General features: G+C 41.3%; 1 protein-coding gene across 4 annotated transcripts in view; it reads right to left on the minus strand.

The window, feature by feature from the left end:
- Positions 1-3,609: 3,609 nt before the first annotated feature.
- The window catches only part of CHST9 (carbohydrate (N-acetylgalactosamine 4-0) sulfotransferase 9), a 96,068-nt gene continuing 83,013 nt past the window's right edge, over positions 3,610-16,664 (minus strand). For all 4 annotated transcript variants that reach the window (XM_014936900.1, XM_014936902.1, XM_014936901.1 and 1 more), the window contains one exon: positions 3,610-6,387. In XM_014936900.1, the coding sequence (XP_014792386.1) occupies positions 5,290-6,387 (1,098 nt within the window). In that variant the 3' untranslated portion in view covers positions 3,610-5,289. The remainder of the gene's footprint in view (positions 6,388-16,664) is intronic.

The following is a 16,664-nucleotide window of genomic DNA, read 5'->3' on the forward strand; positions in this document are numbered from 1 at the left end:
CATAGATGTGCTGGGCTGGAGCTGGCTCACACTTGACAGTGGAGAGTGAATCGGCATTTGGTCGCACCCGTTTGTGCTGACATACTTAAAGGGGGCAGGAAATTGTGTGTGAGGAGACAGAGGAAAGGAAGCAACAATTATATATATTTTTAAAAAAATAAAGTTATGATTGTGGCCTTGAGATTTTTCCCTTTCTTCTTGTAAGGACTCTTTTTCCCCTCTCAGGGTTGTTAATCATGTCACTTTCAGAAGACAAATAGAAGAAAGCAACATAGCCTGATCAAAACAGTCTACATATTATTAGTAGCCTCCACAGAGCCATGGAAAAAGTGGCTACGGCAGTAGAAGGTAAATCCTGAGGGCCACCAGCAGCCAGGTAAACTGGAGACTGTCCCAGGGGTTGGCAGGACCTCAGGAAGGGCTGGGTTATGTGTTTGGGAGAAGGCAGGGGTTTGCATGCATAGATGGGATCCATGGCTTCTGCAGAACCCTCTAGTTAAGCATCACTTTATTTTGGGCTGCTGCACCAAACTAAAATAGCTTCTCTTTGTTTGGGCTCAGAATAAAATGAGACAACAAGATTCTCAGCCTGTCTCTGTCTGCTCTCCTCTGTACAAAAGGAACCGGAGGGGCACTTTCCCCTGGTCAGACAACCTGGCACTGGTTTTCTGCTGAGGCAGTGCCTGGGAAGGCTTGACAGATGCACAGTGTTTTGAAACAGAGCTTGCATTCTTAAGGCTGCCAACTGCCCAGAACAGAGCTGAATGATGCACTTCTCGGCTGGAACAAAGCTGGGAAGTCCTTGGCTTCCCCCGAGCCACTGGAAATATAACATAAACAAAGGGCATGACCATCCTAGGAGTTAAATTCCACACCTAATTTCTAAACGTGGCTATTTATCCACAGAATTCAATTATTTTAGCCGAAGCCACATGGTATAATTACCTCCCATTTACAGGACCACTTTATCAGTGGTGAAACTGAGGCAGAGAATGGTTCAAGTTTGTCTGACAATTCCATGAAGTTAGAGAATGTAGAGGAGGATGCAGGTCTCCGATGTCCAAGTCTGTTACTCCAGCCACAGCAGAGCTACCTCAAACGTATGAGAAATTTGTGGGACTCACTGCACTTAGCTACAGTGCCATGAGCTCAGCAGTTCTCCCCCAAAATAGGTTTTCTTATGAATACCAAATTTAATCTAAGACATTCTCATTAAACTAAATAATATGACTGTTTCCCCCCACCCACCCACATTTCAGAAGGCAAATCAATCCCAAGAATCTGGGGTTACGGGTTGATTCCCTTTGCAGAGTCAGGCAGTTACACTCCCTGGTACTCTGTGCTCCTGCCCTGCCCTCTGAACTGTTAAATGATACAGGACAAGTGCATCTGTATCTTTTATAAAGTGTAATAATTTATGGTCTGACTTCAAACATTACGTTCCGAGGCCAGATTCATTTAGTTTTGAAAGCATCACAGCAGGTTACACAGCTGATAAAATGGTATTAACATTACAGTTAAAAATACTTATCTGATGCATTGTTAGCCTGAAGGCACATACAACAAAGACTTTTATATATAACCTACATATACAATAGAAAGCTCTAGTAAAATATCTTCCTCTCAAACTTTTGCACAGTGTCATATTGTAATTTTCATTTAAATTCAAACTACATTTAAAATTGAAGTGGTGATCTCCAATGACACATCACTAAGATAGAACAGCCTGAGGCACGAGTAGCTCCAATAAATTTGGCCTTTTGGGGGAGTTACACCAGAGGACATTTCAAGAGGATGGGCCATATCTGATTGCACTGTAGCTGCACACCTCTGACTCCCAGCAAGCAACAGCCTACCAGCATTTTTAGATGAGATGAGCATAATGGCTGTATCTCAGCTTTGCAAGCCAAATCCTACATGGAAAGAGGAAACTGCCTTATGTGGGAAAATATATCAGAATCTGAGAATGCACACCTATGCAGTTTTTTTTTATTATTTCTTATTTTTATTTAATTTATGTATTAATTGAAATATTTACCTTATTATTATAAGGTATATTATAAGGTTCTTACACCTTATAAGAAAGACAACCTTATTATTAAATAAAATAATTTAATTTTATTTAACACTGATTCGTTTCAGGAAAAAAGGGCAAATATGGAACATTATTTTCCAAAAATCAAGTTTTGGTTTCATGAAGGAAGCACGACTGTCTGCTGTTTGGAAGAGACAAATGAGCCAAGGGAGCACTCTCATCCCACTCCAGCCCTCCCATGGACTCGCTGTAATGCCTTTACAGCACATTTGACTTGCCCTGACAACTGACCTGCATTAGAGATGTACTTAGAGATCTTCAAATAAAGAAATGTTCATAACTAAAAAGCATTTACTGTAATGAAGCCCCTCAAAAGAGGCTCTGCATGCTGCAGCTGATCTTTTGTGCAAGAGTAATTGCACAGAATGTTGTGGAGCGTATTTTCATTCCTCTTCTGCATACGTTCAATATAATTTTCTGAGTAGAGCAAACATCTGTGCACAGTTGTGGATGTGGGATTTTACACTAGTTATAGCAGATGACCTTCAGTTTTTGTTTTTGCCTAGCAGTCTTACAAAATGTGAGCCAAGTTTCAACCCAAGCTCATACTTTCACACTTTGACCTTTTAAAATTTACTTTTAAAAATAGAGGTTATCTTTTATACTGCAAATTATGCCTTTATCTCTTATAATCCCATAAGTCAGATATCACAGTCCCACTTCAATTATGCTAAACTCTTATGTTAATTTTAAATCATGTAACTTAATTCCTGGCAAAGCAGGCTGGTGATTTTCAAAATGTGGTTAATGAGGCAAAGTACAATCTAGATTCTGCTACTGAGATCATCTGAATCCCTTAGGTTGCTGAAGATGACTATGGAGAGGCTCTTCTTTACAAAAGTCTGGGTTAGATTTTCAAAAAATGAATTTTTAAGTGCAGTTAGGGGCTATGAAATTTGAGGTTGAGCATACAAAGAAGTCAAATTACTTTCACCAGAGCCATAGAACAACAGTGCGGCTAAACCAATTACACTTCTGTGCACATATACATGCTTGAAAGGCCTTAAGTAGTGTCCTCCCCTTCTAAATCGCAAATGCAAACTGTACCAGATTTTCCAGATGACAATCCAGGGACCTGATGTCTATGTCCACAGATGCATGCAAATCAATCTCATCGTCCGTCTCATTTGCAGAAGCCAAACATTTGCTAATAACTTCTTTCACCCCTCCCTTGACTCAAACAATAGCTTTATCTAAGATTAGTTAGTAGTTGAAATCTTATGAGACTGTATAGCTTTTTCGATACAATTACATCCTCCCCCTGAAAAAGTCTTTTTCATTCCCTGATCAGATGCTGAAAGTTTTTCACTAAAGCAAGCTCAAGGTTAAGCTTAAGCTCTTCAGAGACTTTGTAATTTACTACTATTTATTTCTCTGAATTAAAGAATTAATACGAAACTCATATATAAATTGACCTCCATTCTTTATTAGCATGTTAAAACTTTTTTTTTTCCCCATATATTGGTACATAAGCCATTTTTTGGTCTGTAAATTAACAATTAACACACATCCAACATAGACAAGACAAAGAAAATATGTAGACATCAAAAGCTGGTGTACACTTATTTTTTATTTAACAACTTCAATGGCCTGCCTACAAGGCAAGAGAGATTCATTCAGGATTTGAGCTGGGAATCCATACTTACAAGAGCAGAGGATCTAGAGAGCTCTGCTGTGTCAACAGAAAAGACACTTTTTACACCAAGATCAAATTTAAGTGAAAACTAATACAGTTTTCACATGAGTTTGGAAGTTGGATGGCACAAAATCCAAACTCTTGTCAGGAGCCGCTATTTAAAGTCCTAATCCATAGTCTCACTTGAAAAAAACAATTACACTGGAGAAATATGCCCTAAACCACCCCAGGAAGCAAAGAACAAGTGCCATTTTTATTTTGGAAGGGTGTAGGTGTTTCTCCCTATCCATTCTGCAGGGATTTCTCCTCTTCCTGGGACACCCTGGCACCCATCGTACAATGCCATGTGCAACTCTGGGTTGCAGGACTCATCATTGGTCAGACAGCACTTGAAGGAGGAGAGGGAAGAGGAGGAGGTTATAAAAACCAGGACTGTGGGAGTCTGAATACAACCACCTCTAGGACAAATCACCAGTACCCATCCCACCACATAACATTGCAGCGTCCACCCCATCCCTGGGGTTTGCTGGCTGCTGACAAGGCAAGAAGAACAGCAAAACACAGGTGACTTCAGGGAGTTCTGGGGACAAAACCAGTCCATGGGTTTTGGAGGCAAGTTGTATACACATCCGTGCAACAAATTGCCCGGAGCTGGACTGATGACTGGACACTTGCAGACCAAGAGTGGTCACAACAGTTGCAATGAAGTTGATTCTCAGTACAGACCTTACAATGTCTCATGGCTATCAACCTAAGACTTTGCCCTGCTGCTAAAGACGAAGACTCTCTTGAATATTTGGACCACAGTATGCATTGTGGGGTTGACTCCACTGTAAATTAAAATATTAGTTTTAACGTATGTGGCAATGAAAGGAGGGTCACGTTTGTCAACTCTAATGTATCTATCAAAACAGGATAGTGGATTGTCACTTCAGATCACAGGCTTACCCAAATTTTCTCTGCTCTGCAGTTGCACTGCTGTGTTATTTGTAGTTTTATACATTTGTATTCAAGAGTATCCTTCAATAAAAACCAATCCAGTGTAGAAACAGCTACAGTCTAGTGGTAATGAAACAACCAAGCCCTGCAACTGAGAACGCTGCAAACATTTTAGAAAATTAGCCAATGCTTCTTTATTAATAAGTGACAAAAAGTAAAAAATACATTCAAAAATAGTTTCAAAACCAATTTCTAAAGCAGATACACCACAAAAGAATCATGCTTCTTTCAATGCTTTTTTTCCTAAACCATTAAAAGGACATTAGGTAAGTTAACGCAACAGCTGGCTGCGCTACCACTTCCACAGTGTAATCCATAATGGTAAAAGCATCTTTTTCAGGCATTTTAGTGCAATTTCTGCTGTTTACAGGTCTTTTTTTTTGGTGCATTCTCCTATAATTTAATGTCAATTGATGTCACTCCAACTTATAAAACCCCCACTAAGTCAAGACAACTCCACTTAGCAGTAACTTTGTTTCCTTTCAGGGCTAATATCAAAGTAGTTGTTTTGAATCCCAAAATGATAAATATCTAATAGAACCCTGAAGCTATTCTGGTGCTATACAATCGGTGATGTATAATTGAACATTAAGTAATCCAAGTAATAGAAGTTGTAGGTCAGCTGTCTCTCCTCCTTAGACAATTCCTTTAAGTATTGCCTCACTACTTCTGCGCTTGTTCTCTCATCAGAGGAATGTCTGTCTTTGAATTTAGGAAACTTCAGCTCAGCTGGAGCACCTACCAGCTGCAAAAAGTAATTGGCATCTTCTTCCAGGCTTTCAAACTTTCCTATAAAATCATAGTTGATGAGGCAGGGATAGCAGAGCTTACTGACTTGCTCCCAATGAATGTCCATTCCTACTGGGCGATGGGAATCTAACAAATACTGGATAAACTCCTTGAATTTAACCCCTGATCCTGTTTTCAATGCTTCTTCACTTGCATTATGTCTATACTTCTTAATTATTGCCTTCCCAAATACTGGATGGTAATAACTGTTTGGATGTTCAAACTTATCCCTGAAGGCAGATACCAGTCTTTCCATAGGATCACGCACAAATATAGTCTTGGTGTATGTGTTCAAACGTGTGTATATCCCTTTTAGGTCATAACTGTCCAGCTTCCTTAGATGCTTTCCATAGTGCACATCATCATGGGAAATGTTGAGTGCCGAAGCGGCGAGTCCATTGAGCACCATGAGGACCCTCTTCCAATTGGAGCAGCCTGCTTTTGGCACTTCGCAGTACAGGACCTTGTGCCTGTCCTCCACGTAAATTCTCGACACCAGGTGCACGAGGTGGGTTCGCAGCTGCTTTCTGCTGTTGTATTTCTTACAGAAGTCATGCAGGAAGGACCTGCGCTTTTCCTGGGTGCTATCCACATCCTTCCACTTGTCGCCCTTGACTAACGTCTTGTTTAAAGGGTGCCGCGCAGGAGGTAAATACACCCCTCTGAACTGGCTAAGAGGTGACTTCCTTATCTTCTGCTGGTCAGACAGCTGGCTCACCAAGGATGCAGCCACCACATTGAAAGGGTCAGCCTTGTCCTTCCAGTTCCTGCTGCCCGAGATAGCCATCTCGTGCTTACTGAGGCCAGGAGGAGCACTCCTGCTCAACGCAGCTCTTCTTGGTGTTCCTGGAGGTGGGAGCGTGAAATCCTGCAAAAACATGGAAAGGAGCAGAGCTTAACACACAGTGACAGCCCAGCCCAGCCCATTCACATCACAAGAGCAGCAAGGATGGATGGCAGTTACCACTCAGGACCAAGCCACAATTTAGTACTACAAAGTCTCTTCTGAACCATTTGATCGAATTTAGCAACAAGCTGTGCTAATTACTGAAATACGTGCTTCTGAAGCTTACCTGTTAGCACACACAGTAGGCCTTCCTACAAAAATAAATAGCTTAAGACACACCTTTTAAGAAATCAGAAGAGGTTCACGTGGAGAGGCTGATAGTGCTGGTAGGGGTGGCCAGGTACTTTTCTCTACTGAACATGTTTTGCCCCGTGACAGCACTAGTTGAGCTGCACGGCCACTAACAGCTCTCCAGAGCACACTGGCACAGTCACACTAACGTCTGCTGGGTCTGCTTCCACCTCTGAGACTTGGAGCAGACCTTGTCCCCCAGTGGTGGTAGGGGACAAACCTAGGGCTCCTCAATAGCTGACATCAGTGGGTTTGAGCAGGGTGTAGTAACAGACGGAATCCTCCCTTCAAAAAGGTCCTACTCCTGTCCCCCTACAGACAGATCACAGATGTGGGGTGCACTGGACTGCATGCACACACAGGTGTTTGCAGCACGGATGCCTGCACCTGAGCTAGCTGCTTTCTCAACTGGTAAGGCAAAATAGGTGCCTTTAGAGCCTATTCCATCTGACTTATTTAAACATCAACACTACTGACACCAACTAACTAAACATCAACTAGTGACCCTGTAAAGAATGTGAAAAGATGAGACTTTCCTCCCAAGCATCTCTTAATGTCCCTAGCCGCCGTGCAATCCAGAAGCTGCAGAAATGGCAAAAGCTTGGATCTGTGTCTTGCCATCAAATTCTTCAGACTGTTGTATCATGCAAGCTGACTGAAGAGTTCCTTGCATTTTGGGCATTTCTGCTCTCTGATTCCCAAGTGGATTCTCATATGGCAGTAGATTTTTTTATCCTGTTAGTAGGCAAGCCTGCTGCATTGGGATATCTCATACAGTTGCCTATTTTCATTACACTTCTGGAGAGGGGAGATGCTGGTCAACAGGTATTTGCTGTTGCAAATACCAGATAGCCAAACGGTTAGACGGACACACGTGCATAGGTTGCCGGACTGCTTTCATAACTCTGACTTTTTTGGAAACCTACATAAAAAGACTCTTCCGCCATAAACTGATTAAACATTTACTAGAAAGTTGATTTGTGGACTGGCAGACCATAAGCGTGGATTTGGGGGGATGGGAAAGTTCATAGGCTGACTCAAGTAAGGCTGTTAAAAATTCAGAGGGCTAATGTAAGAAATGGCAATGCAAGAAACACAATTTGAACTCCAGTTTGAAATAAAGCCTGCGCAAAACCAAGCAGTTCCAAGAAAAGTTAGCCTATCTTGCAGTGTAATAATTTCCAATGACAAAAACAAAACCAGAGGATCAGGCTATTCTGTACTGCTGCAAACCACGGATGATCAGGTCTTTGTTTTCACTGAACTGAGTAAAATGATTTTTGCTTTGGTGAAAGCAAAGAAAAGAATAGAGCCATGCAGGACGTGTACATCTGTGAGAGAGGGCTTGTTGGTGATTTTAGAGATGCAAAAGGATACTTGAATTCTTTCAGTTTGATGTGGTCAGGTTTTCTAATATAATTTGGTTTATTTGTTCTGTTGTCTAATATTTGATTCTTTAAAACAAATGAAACACATGTGCCTAGAGATTTATCCCTTCTGCCCTAGGACAGAAAGAACATAGTTAGTGTGTAAACCAGAAGGCAGTACTAGTAGTAAAGCAGGGGATGACTATGAGCCTAATGGGAATTTCATCATCCCAGTGAACTGCAGAACCACAGGCTTATTAAATTATTTGACCTTTAAAGGAAAACCTGGAACTTAAAATGTTGGGAATGAAAAATGTGGGATACACAGAAATCAACCCCAAAATACCAGACTCAGCAGAAGTAGGAATAAAGTTATACTACAATGCTAAAGTAACCAAAGATTGTAAACTCATTGGTGTGGGTCTCAGGAATTTTATAGTTTAGAAGACAGTCTCCAGTGATATGTGACTGTACTGGTGTTCCCCAATGCAGAGAAAATTCGAGAGCAGCAGTAGCTCATGACTTCCTATGGTACGTAATCTGAATTCAGGAGTCTATTTCAGGAGATATTGCAGTGCAAAGACATTTAAACTGTCTGAATTTCAAACTAAAGCCACCAGAATGAGCCCTACACTCATTCATGAGGGAAAGTACAGCCTTCTGAATTCAGCCTGCCATCCTGAACTAGTGGAAGATGGGAGGCTGGGAGGGGAAAGGACTGAAAGGTGCGTGGTCTTAATTTTGTTCCATTTCAAACAGTCCACCTGGGATCCAGGAACCAACCTCATGGGATAATCCAGGGAGATACTAGAATAGGATTGCATTTCAGCCTCAGAAACTGTGAATGCAGCTGTAGGAACCACTACTGAAGGATTTTTCATGGGATTAAAGACTTCAGAGAGGGATGGGCAGAACGGTTCAGAGAAATCTCAGGTAACGCCCTAAAGGAACAACATATGCACAGTGGGAGTCACTTGAAAGGGGCTCCCTCCAAGCGAGATGAGGCAAAAGAAGAAAGAATCTATCAGGAAAAAAAGCCCCAAACAGAAGGAGGATAAAAAAAAAAATCAACAAAAAGACCTAGGGGAAAAACAATGACACGGGAAGTTCCGAGGACAAAAAATTATCTAAATATGTAAAATACTATTAGTTGCTTCCCCTCTCCACTTCCCCTTCTCATTGAGACACATATCCCGTAGTGAATACAACAGTATTGGCTAATAAATGTTATTATAAGCTCCACGAGGGATAGTGTGCTTGCAGTAAATGCTGGCTGTAACTTCCTCTATCTAAGAATAGGAATGGATAGTGATAATTTTCAAAGGCATAAATGGCTGTTACATTGCCATGGAAGTTTTCCAACTCAAAAAAAAAAAAAAGGATATGAAAGCTTCCTATACACTTGCCAGAAGTAAGTAGGTTAATAGCTAGTAACGATAAAGCGGTGGATCAAGCTTTACTTTCGATGAGAAATGTTTAGCTAAAAAGCTTTCTTGGGAAACTAACAAAAATTGTTGACTAGATAGTGCTGTATTTCTTTAGCAAAACTACCTGACAGTCTGGCTTATTTAGCTGCTACTACTGTTATGTGTGTGAGAGCTGAAAGCCACACACGCCGAAAGGATTTTCATGTTGTATGATACTAGGCTTACACAAAGTGAGGAGCCTTCTTTGGCTTCCTCTTGGTGTCAGTGACTTTTCAATGCCCATTTTATGACACTTTAAAGATTTGTACATCTCCATGTTGTTTTTTTTCCACAGTGGGAACAGGAAAAGAAGAAACTTGCAAAAGCAATAAACAGTTTTTAAAAAAATCTTTTCCAATATATCTACATTGCTAACATCCACCACATAAGCTGCTGAGCACCATTATTTTGGAAGATGCCTGAACATAAAGATACACCAACAACAGGCAGATAATCCCGTATCAGTCACTAAATCTGGATCCAGATCTTCCCATGCAAACTCTTTGAGCCAAATGTCCAAGTGCAGGGATGGCCACTTGTGGCTTTCCAAAGAGCTGCTAAGTTTGGGAACCAGCTGCCTGGCATGGGAGATGAACTCCATGGTCACCTTGGATAGACACAAGGCTGTCCTTGAGCCATGCTGACAACCTACACACCAGGTTGTGTAGATTTCATCCGAGAATTAAAATCTAGTGAAGTGTTGCACCCTTGCCAGTAATTACACAGAGTGCTTTGCTCTCTGCTGGCATTAACACATTTGAAAGCAATTGAAGAAATGGCCACGAGTCCAATTTTGAAGAGTATGCACATTGCTTCTGTCTCCCTTTAGCTAGGCAGGAAGTGAAGACAGATTTTAAAATTAGTTTAAATACAAGGAAAAAAGGAATTTAACAGAGGGTTAGTGTGGTGTTCAGCTACTGGCAGGCAACTCAGTGAAGCTGCTGAAACAAAAGACATTGAGTCATTAATGGGTTCACGATTTTTTGGTGACATTTTTATTGCTGGAGATTCCCTGCTCCTCCCAATCCACAAAAGGATTTCTCCTCACTGTAAAAATAAGTAGACAATACCTTCTTTTACACACATTGATGCTGTCCTTTCCTTTAATATCTTCACAAGCCACTGGGGTAGAAAAGATTGACGACTGCCAAGAACGCTTAAGACGCATCCAATTACGCTTTGTGGTGGTTTTACAATGCACAGGTGGGATCTCATCTAGACAGTTTGCAATTAGAGCAACTCGCCATGCAAAAAGATAATGATGTATTGGAAAGGATGATATTCCAGGGCTGATTTACAAAGATTTAATGGCCTGCAGCGCAGACAGCGCTGTGTTTCCTAAAAGCTTTAGTGCTGGATATTCACTTTACTAACAAGAATAATAAAGTTAAGTGAGCCCAACAGAAAATGTAGGACAAAGAATAGCGAAGGAAAGAGATTCTGTTTTATTGTGCTTTTCTGTGCTGCTAAATAACTACATTTTAAGTATCAGTACTGTATGGTTTGGTTCTCAACATCTAGCAGACACGCCTTCTGCCCTAAAACATGCTTCCTAAAAACATCTAAAGTCCTCTAAGACACTTCTGAGAAGCTACTGCATAAATCATCTTCAGCCTGCTGTGCTCTGCTTTTTACTGTGGCTTGCACTTGACTGTTGCAGGTTTGTGTGCCCCGAGGACCCTCTCAGCACTATTATACTAAATAGCTAACATGGGTGCTCTCTAAACACGTGGGTATTCAAAGATGATAAAAACTTCATTCCTTAAGACAAGACGAGGTTGAAATATTTTTTTCCAGATGAAACTTACAGAAAACAATTCTTTAGAAGGACAGAGCATTTGTGTTATCTGATCAACCCAAGCAGGAGTTCTGCAGTATATACTCATGTTGCTTCTTATGTGGGGACTGTATTATAATGACCACATAGTTTCTGGACCCTGCTTGCTCCCTAGGATGCCTCTATAGAATACAGAGAGAGAAAGGCTGTTCTGAGACAAGAGGTTCATGATTATGGCAGATGGTTCAGAATTGATACGTAGTTGAAATATGAGGAAAAGTTTGTGTAACTCCTATGTTCAGCAAGCCAATGAAGCCCAGAGCTATTTCTACCTCATTTTAACTGTAAAAACCTGTAGAACTATACGTACACATGTACGTGCAAGTTTTCTTAAGCCTGCCAAAAGTACAGATTATCCTTAACATTTTTGTGGTAGAAGACTATTTGCAAAGCATAATTCAGAATGGCCAGACTCCTCTACTAGGATGGTACCTGGGCTAGCATGTACATATGCTCATAAGTTTCTCATATCATAGCAGCTGTGTAGTGTAACGTTGGTGAGCTAAACAAATCCCTACAGGAGCTCCCAATGGAGAGAATACCCAGGCTGGCCACAAGTGAAAGGAAATATTTGCTGATGAGCACTTGCTGTGCAGTGGAGATAAACTTCTTGATTCATCACCTGTGCTTGAAACAGCTACTCCAGAGACAGGCACCACTAACTCCTCACCTCCCAGTGGAGCCACAGATTTTTGGCTTATCTAATTTATTCAGGGCAAATCACCACTGCTACATTCCTCACAAGAGTTGACATATATATTCCTTGTGAACACTGCAAGTTTACCAGAGATACTTCTGTCAGAGATACCTTGTGGCTCATACACAATTCCATCATGGAAGAGGAAGAATGAAACAACTCTCCTCTGAACTTTCATAGTTTTTTCTGCCACTTAAGTCCTCAAAAGAACACAGAACAGCAGCAAGTTTATCTTCCCTCTGAATTAAAACCTAGAAGTACTTTGTATGTGGAGCCATCAGTCCTGACTGTCAAAACTTTACTATAACAGACACCACATTTTCCGATGAGATGTGTATCCCTAAAACACACATGCTTGCAACAAGCATCTCTAAGATTACTAAATGAGTTGGGGGAAAGAAGAGAAAAAAGAAATGAGTATACAAGGTGCTTAGAGCTTTCTGCAGAGACTAAGAGGCAAACTTTCTAATTTGTAGCTGAAATACAATTAGGTTCAAGTGAGGTACACGTGAACACCGCGCCAGACACAAAGTAAGAATAACTCATCATAGTAAGAAAGAAAAATACTGCAGGTAAATTTTAATCAACAGATACCAATCATTTTAACTGCTGCTTTTCAAAACACAGCTTTGTGAATCAGTGACTATTGCCTTCTTGAAGAAAGCCTGGCATCTCATGGCAGGGTGACCCAGAGTCTGTGAAAGGGCACAGACAGAGTGAAGGAAGAAGGAAAGAAAGGTGGGAAAGAGATATTTATTTTTCTTTTTATGCGATGTGGCCAAATGTCAGGGAATGAGCTGCTGTGGAAAAATTTGAAAGAAGAGCATCAATCCAGAGCTGGTTTTGGAGGAGAACTACCCAGGTCCACAGGCAATGGGGAAACTGGAGAGGTCCAATGGATAAGGTAAAGAGTAACATTATCATAATTATAGTAGTAGTCCCGTCCCCATTTAATAAGGGGGACAGGAGGAAGCCATTTGTCTTTGCCCAAGGCCCTCCCAGATACATGACTGCTGGCTTTGCACAGGGATCCCCTGCTCTCCCTGCCCCTTGCCTTCATCTACAGAAAGCATGAAGTCACCCACGCTAATGAGGCCAGACAGTCTGCACGAGCCACTTCCACAAGCTGATTCCCAGGGTCAGCAACTTGGATGAAGAAAACTAATCTCTAATTTTAATTGCCAATTCTTGTTCAAATCTGGAATTAACTCCCTCCTGTTTCTGCCCTCACAATCAAAACATTCTGTTTCTCCAAAACATGCTCAGAAGGGGAAGGATAAGAAAGATCAAAGCACGGCTAATGGAAAAAACTACCAATAAAGATGCTATTGTTATCAGAAACTCAGTAATATGTAAGTTTGCAGGACAGATTAAAGATCTACCTACACAACTGCAACCAAGTATTTGAAATAAAAACAAGCACCCCAGCCCCTTATTTCTAATAAAGAAATCATTGGATGGTAATGATAAGTGGGCTTCTGGCTAGTGCAATGCTCATGCTGCTTCTCTAGCTTTCTGACAACAGTTTCATGGGGCTGTTTCTTTGCAGTATAACTTACAGATTTGTAAATGAGCACAGAGACATTACAGCCCAGACAGCTTGTGTTTGAGCAGAGCCTGCATCCAGTTTGCACGGAGTGCTTGTGTTTAGGCGTGTAGCTGAGACACACTGTTAATAAAAGGCAACTTTCAGATCACGGATCACTTAACACTTGGCCATATTTAGCCCAATCTCCTTCCTATGCAGTCACACTCAGTTTGGGTACAGGTAAACCAGTATGTTCAAATAGCATTTAATTCTGAGCTCAGTCCTCCTCCTCTGTACATACTCTGTTAATAAAACCTAAGTCAGCCACAGTGTCCATAAATCTTCATAAGTGCTCAGTCTTCTGCACCGAACAATATCACAGCAAAACAGCTTAAGCAACCTGAAATTCAAAATGGACTCAAACAAAGCACACAATACCCATTTTATGAAGAATAATGCTAGAAAAAGACTCTTAGTTTCCACTGACTGGTAGGTTTACTGTATGTATACAGGGAGTTTAAATCTGAAGGTGACACTTTCAGGTAATCTCTGTATATCACATATCGGTTTCTTATTGGAGTTCATTAAGTAATGTTAACGTGCCTACTTTTTCATAACTTAAAGCACAGAAACAAGTTGAATAACCTAACAGTTCCCTCTGTTGACAAATGCAATTCTCAAAATTGTTACTTCGAAGTGCACGGTAATTCATATACAGTCATTTTTTGAAGAAGAAAATAAATCATGCTTCTTGCATGTTCACAACTCAAGCCAGGCAGGCTTTTTTGAGCACATTTCATATCTTGAACAACATCTGTTTTTCACTCTAAAGACAAGGGCTGATGCCTGAGGCTAGGTGCCAACATCTTTTTGTCCAGAGGTTTTAGGGACCATATCTTGGCACTTGCTGATCAACACCCACCCTACACAGGGGACACCCAGTCCCCACTGGACATATTTCCCAGGAGGGTGATCTAACTGCTGGGCATTAACCCCAGAGGTTAACTAACCCTGCATCCTGGCTCCCCTCTTCCAGGGGTTGCTGTAACCACCAGACATCAGATGAGCCTCTCTCTCTCTAGTTCATTTTTATATACAGGCAGATTATAACATGGATCTTACAGTTAGCAGAAGTTGTAGGCTTGAATCTGCCTGGGCAGAGGAAGAAAACGACCCTGAGCTTCTCTGTCTCAGGGAATCACTGACTTAGCTTTCACAGATATCCCAACACTATGTTAAGAAGACAGCCCAGCATACCTGTACCTCATGCGGTCCAATGTAGCAGGTGTGAGCTTTCCTGGCATTTCTGGATTTCCACCACAGAAATGCCTGGGTTGGATCCATCCTGTCAACACTGGGACACACCTGTACCCACAGAGGAATAAGCCTACAAGGCTCAGCTGCCTCCACTGGGAGGTGATGAATGAGCAGATGTTGTCACAGATCTGAGCTTGAGTTGAATTTAGGTATTTTGGTTTCCTTCCAAACCTGCTTGCCTCTCCCTGAACTACAATGAAGATATAACTACTTAAATATTTGCTTAGGTGTCTGTTCGGAGTAGCCAAATGTGGAGCTTGGATGCTCATTAAGACATTTGCAATAAGAACAAAGCAAAGACCATGTGTTATACAGGGAAACAATGAGACTCTGCGCCCGAAAGGTTTCAAGTCAGGTACAAAACTCTTTCTTCAATTAATTTAAAGGAATTACTTTAGCTGCAAATGTCAAGCTACAAACAAACTGTTGAAGAAAATGTTCTTACAAGCAGCGACACAAGTGGTAGGCTAGTTTTGGAGGGGTTTCAATCACATTTCCCCATCCCCTCTCTCCTTGCCTAGTATTTCCACACCCAGCTGGCAGCAGTGGGAAATGCGGTGGCTCACGACCTGCATTTGGGCTCACCGGCCAGCCCTCTGCCCTCTCCTGAAATGGGTATGGAGCTGGGATACCACTGACTGCCTTTTCCTTGGCTAGGACAAAATTTCCCCTCTGACCAGCGACCACCCTTCACATTTCTGAGCTCTTCTCTTATAACTCTACCAAAGTTGGCTAAAATCATCCTGGGCTTCAAACGTTGCTGCAGGAAGACTGAGAGGGAGATGGCCTGGCAGCGTGACTGAACAGGTCTCCCTAGGTTACCCAGAGCATTTACAACCAGTGAGATGTAAAATTGAAGATGATAAACAACTATAGTCCTTCCCCACAAAACCCACCAACCCCTTTGAGAAGAGATGCTGTAATGTAATGCTGTGCTTCTGCATACATTGCAGTATTTCTCACATTAGTGGCTGTGGTAAGATCCACAGGGATTTCTTGCTGGTAAACAGAATCCATTTCTATCTTGTCTGCAGGTAAACACACTAATCTTCCAGCATAAACGAGACATTTTGCTCTTTTAGAAATGGTAAGAAAAGTTCCAAATGAAACTATGTTCAGCTGAAGAATATTAATGTATATTCAGGCATGAAGAACTCAATTTCCCCCAAATTGCTTTGGAAGAGACAGTAAGATCTCTAGAGGTCTCAAAGCATTTTCCCCTCAATCACAATGAACATTTAATTCAAATTAGATGACTTCATTGGTAAATAAAAAATAAACAGAAACGTATAATGCACTCTAGGTTGGCAAATATCTCAAAACTGTGTTTGCCTACATTCATGCACTTTTAAACAAATTCATGTGTTCAATTTTACCAAAAAATATTAATACTTGAGAACTGATTGCATACTTAAATTACTGTGGGACAAGACAGGCAGTGAATTTACAAAGGGGATTATCCACTGCACACTCCCTCCTTACACTGACTGCCCTATTTCCACTGAAGGGGGCTAACTCATATTTGTCAGAGGTAAAAGAAAAAAATCTAGTTTAGCCTGTAGCAGTATTTTTGCATAGCTATCCACTTGGCATGCATTGATCTGCAAGCAGTGCCCCAGACGAATGGTGTGCCACCCAAACACTAACTAGTTCAAGCACCATCCATCCTTAAAACAGAGGAATAATGAGAAAGAACGACACTGTGGTTAAGGGTAGGTGCACTGGCCAGAACTGCAGTGTTTGGTTTTGTAACTTTGAGCAAGCCTCTTGACCTTCACACTTCATTTTTCCATGT

This window comes from Calidris pugnax, unplaced genomic scaffold (genome assembly GCF_001431845.1).
Source record: "Calidris pugnax isolate Ruff unplaced genomic scaffold, ASM143184v1 scaffold51, whole genome shotgun sequence".
In the NCBI taxonomy this organism is placed as follows: Eukaryota; Metazoa; Chordata; class Aves; order Charadriiformes; family Scolopacidae; genus Calidris; species Calidris pugnax.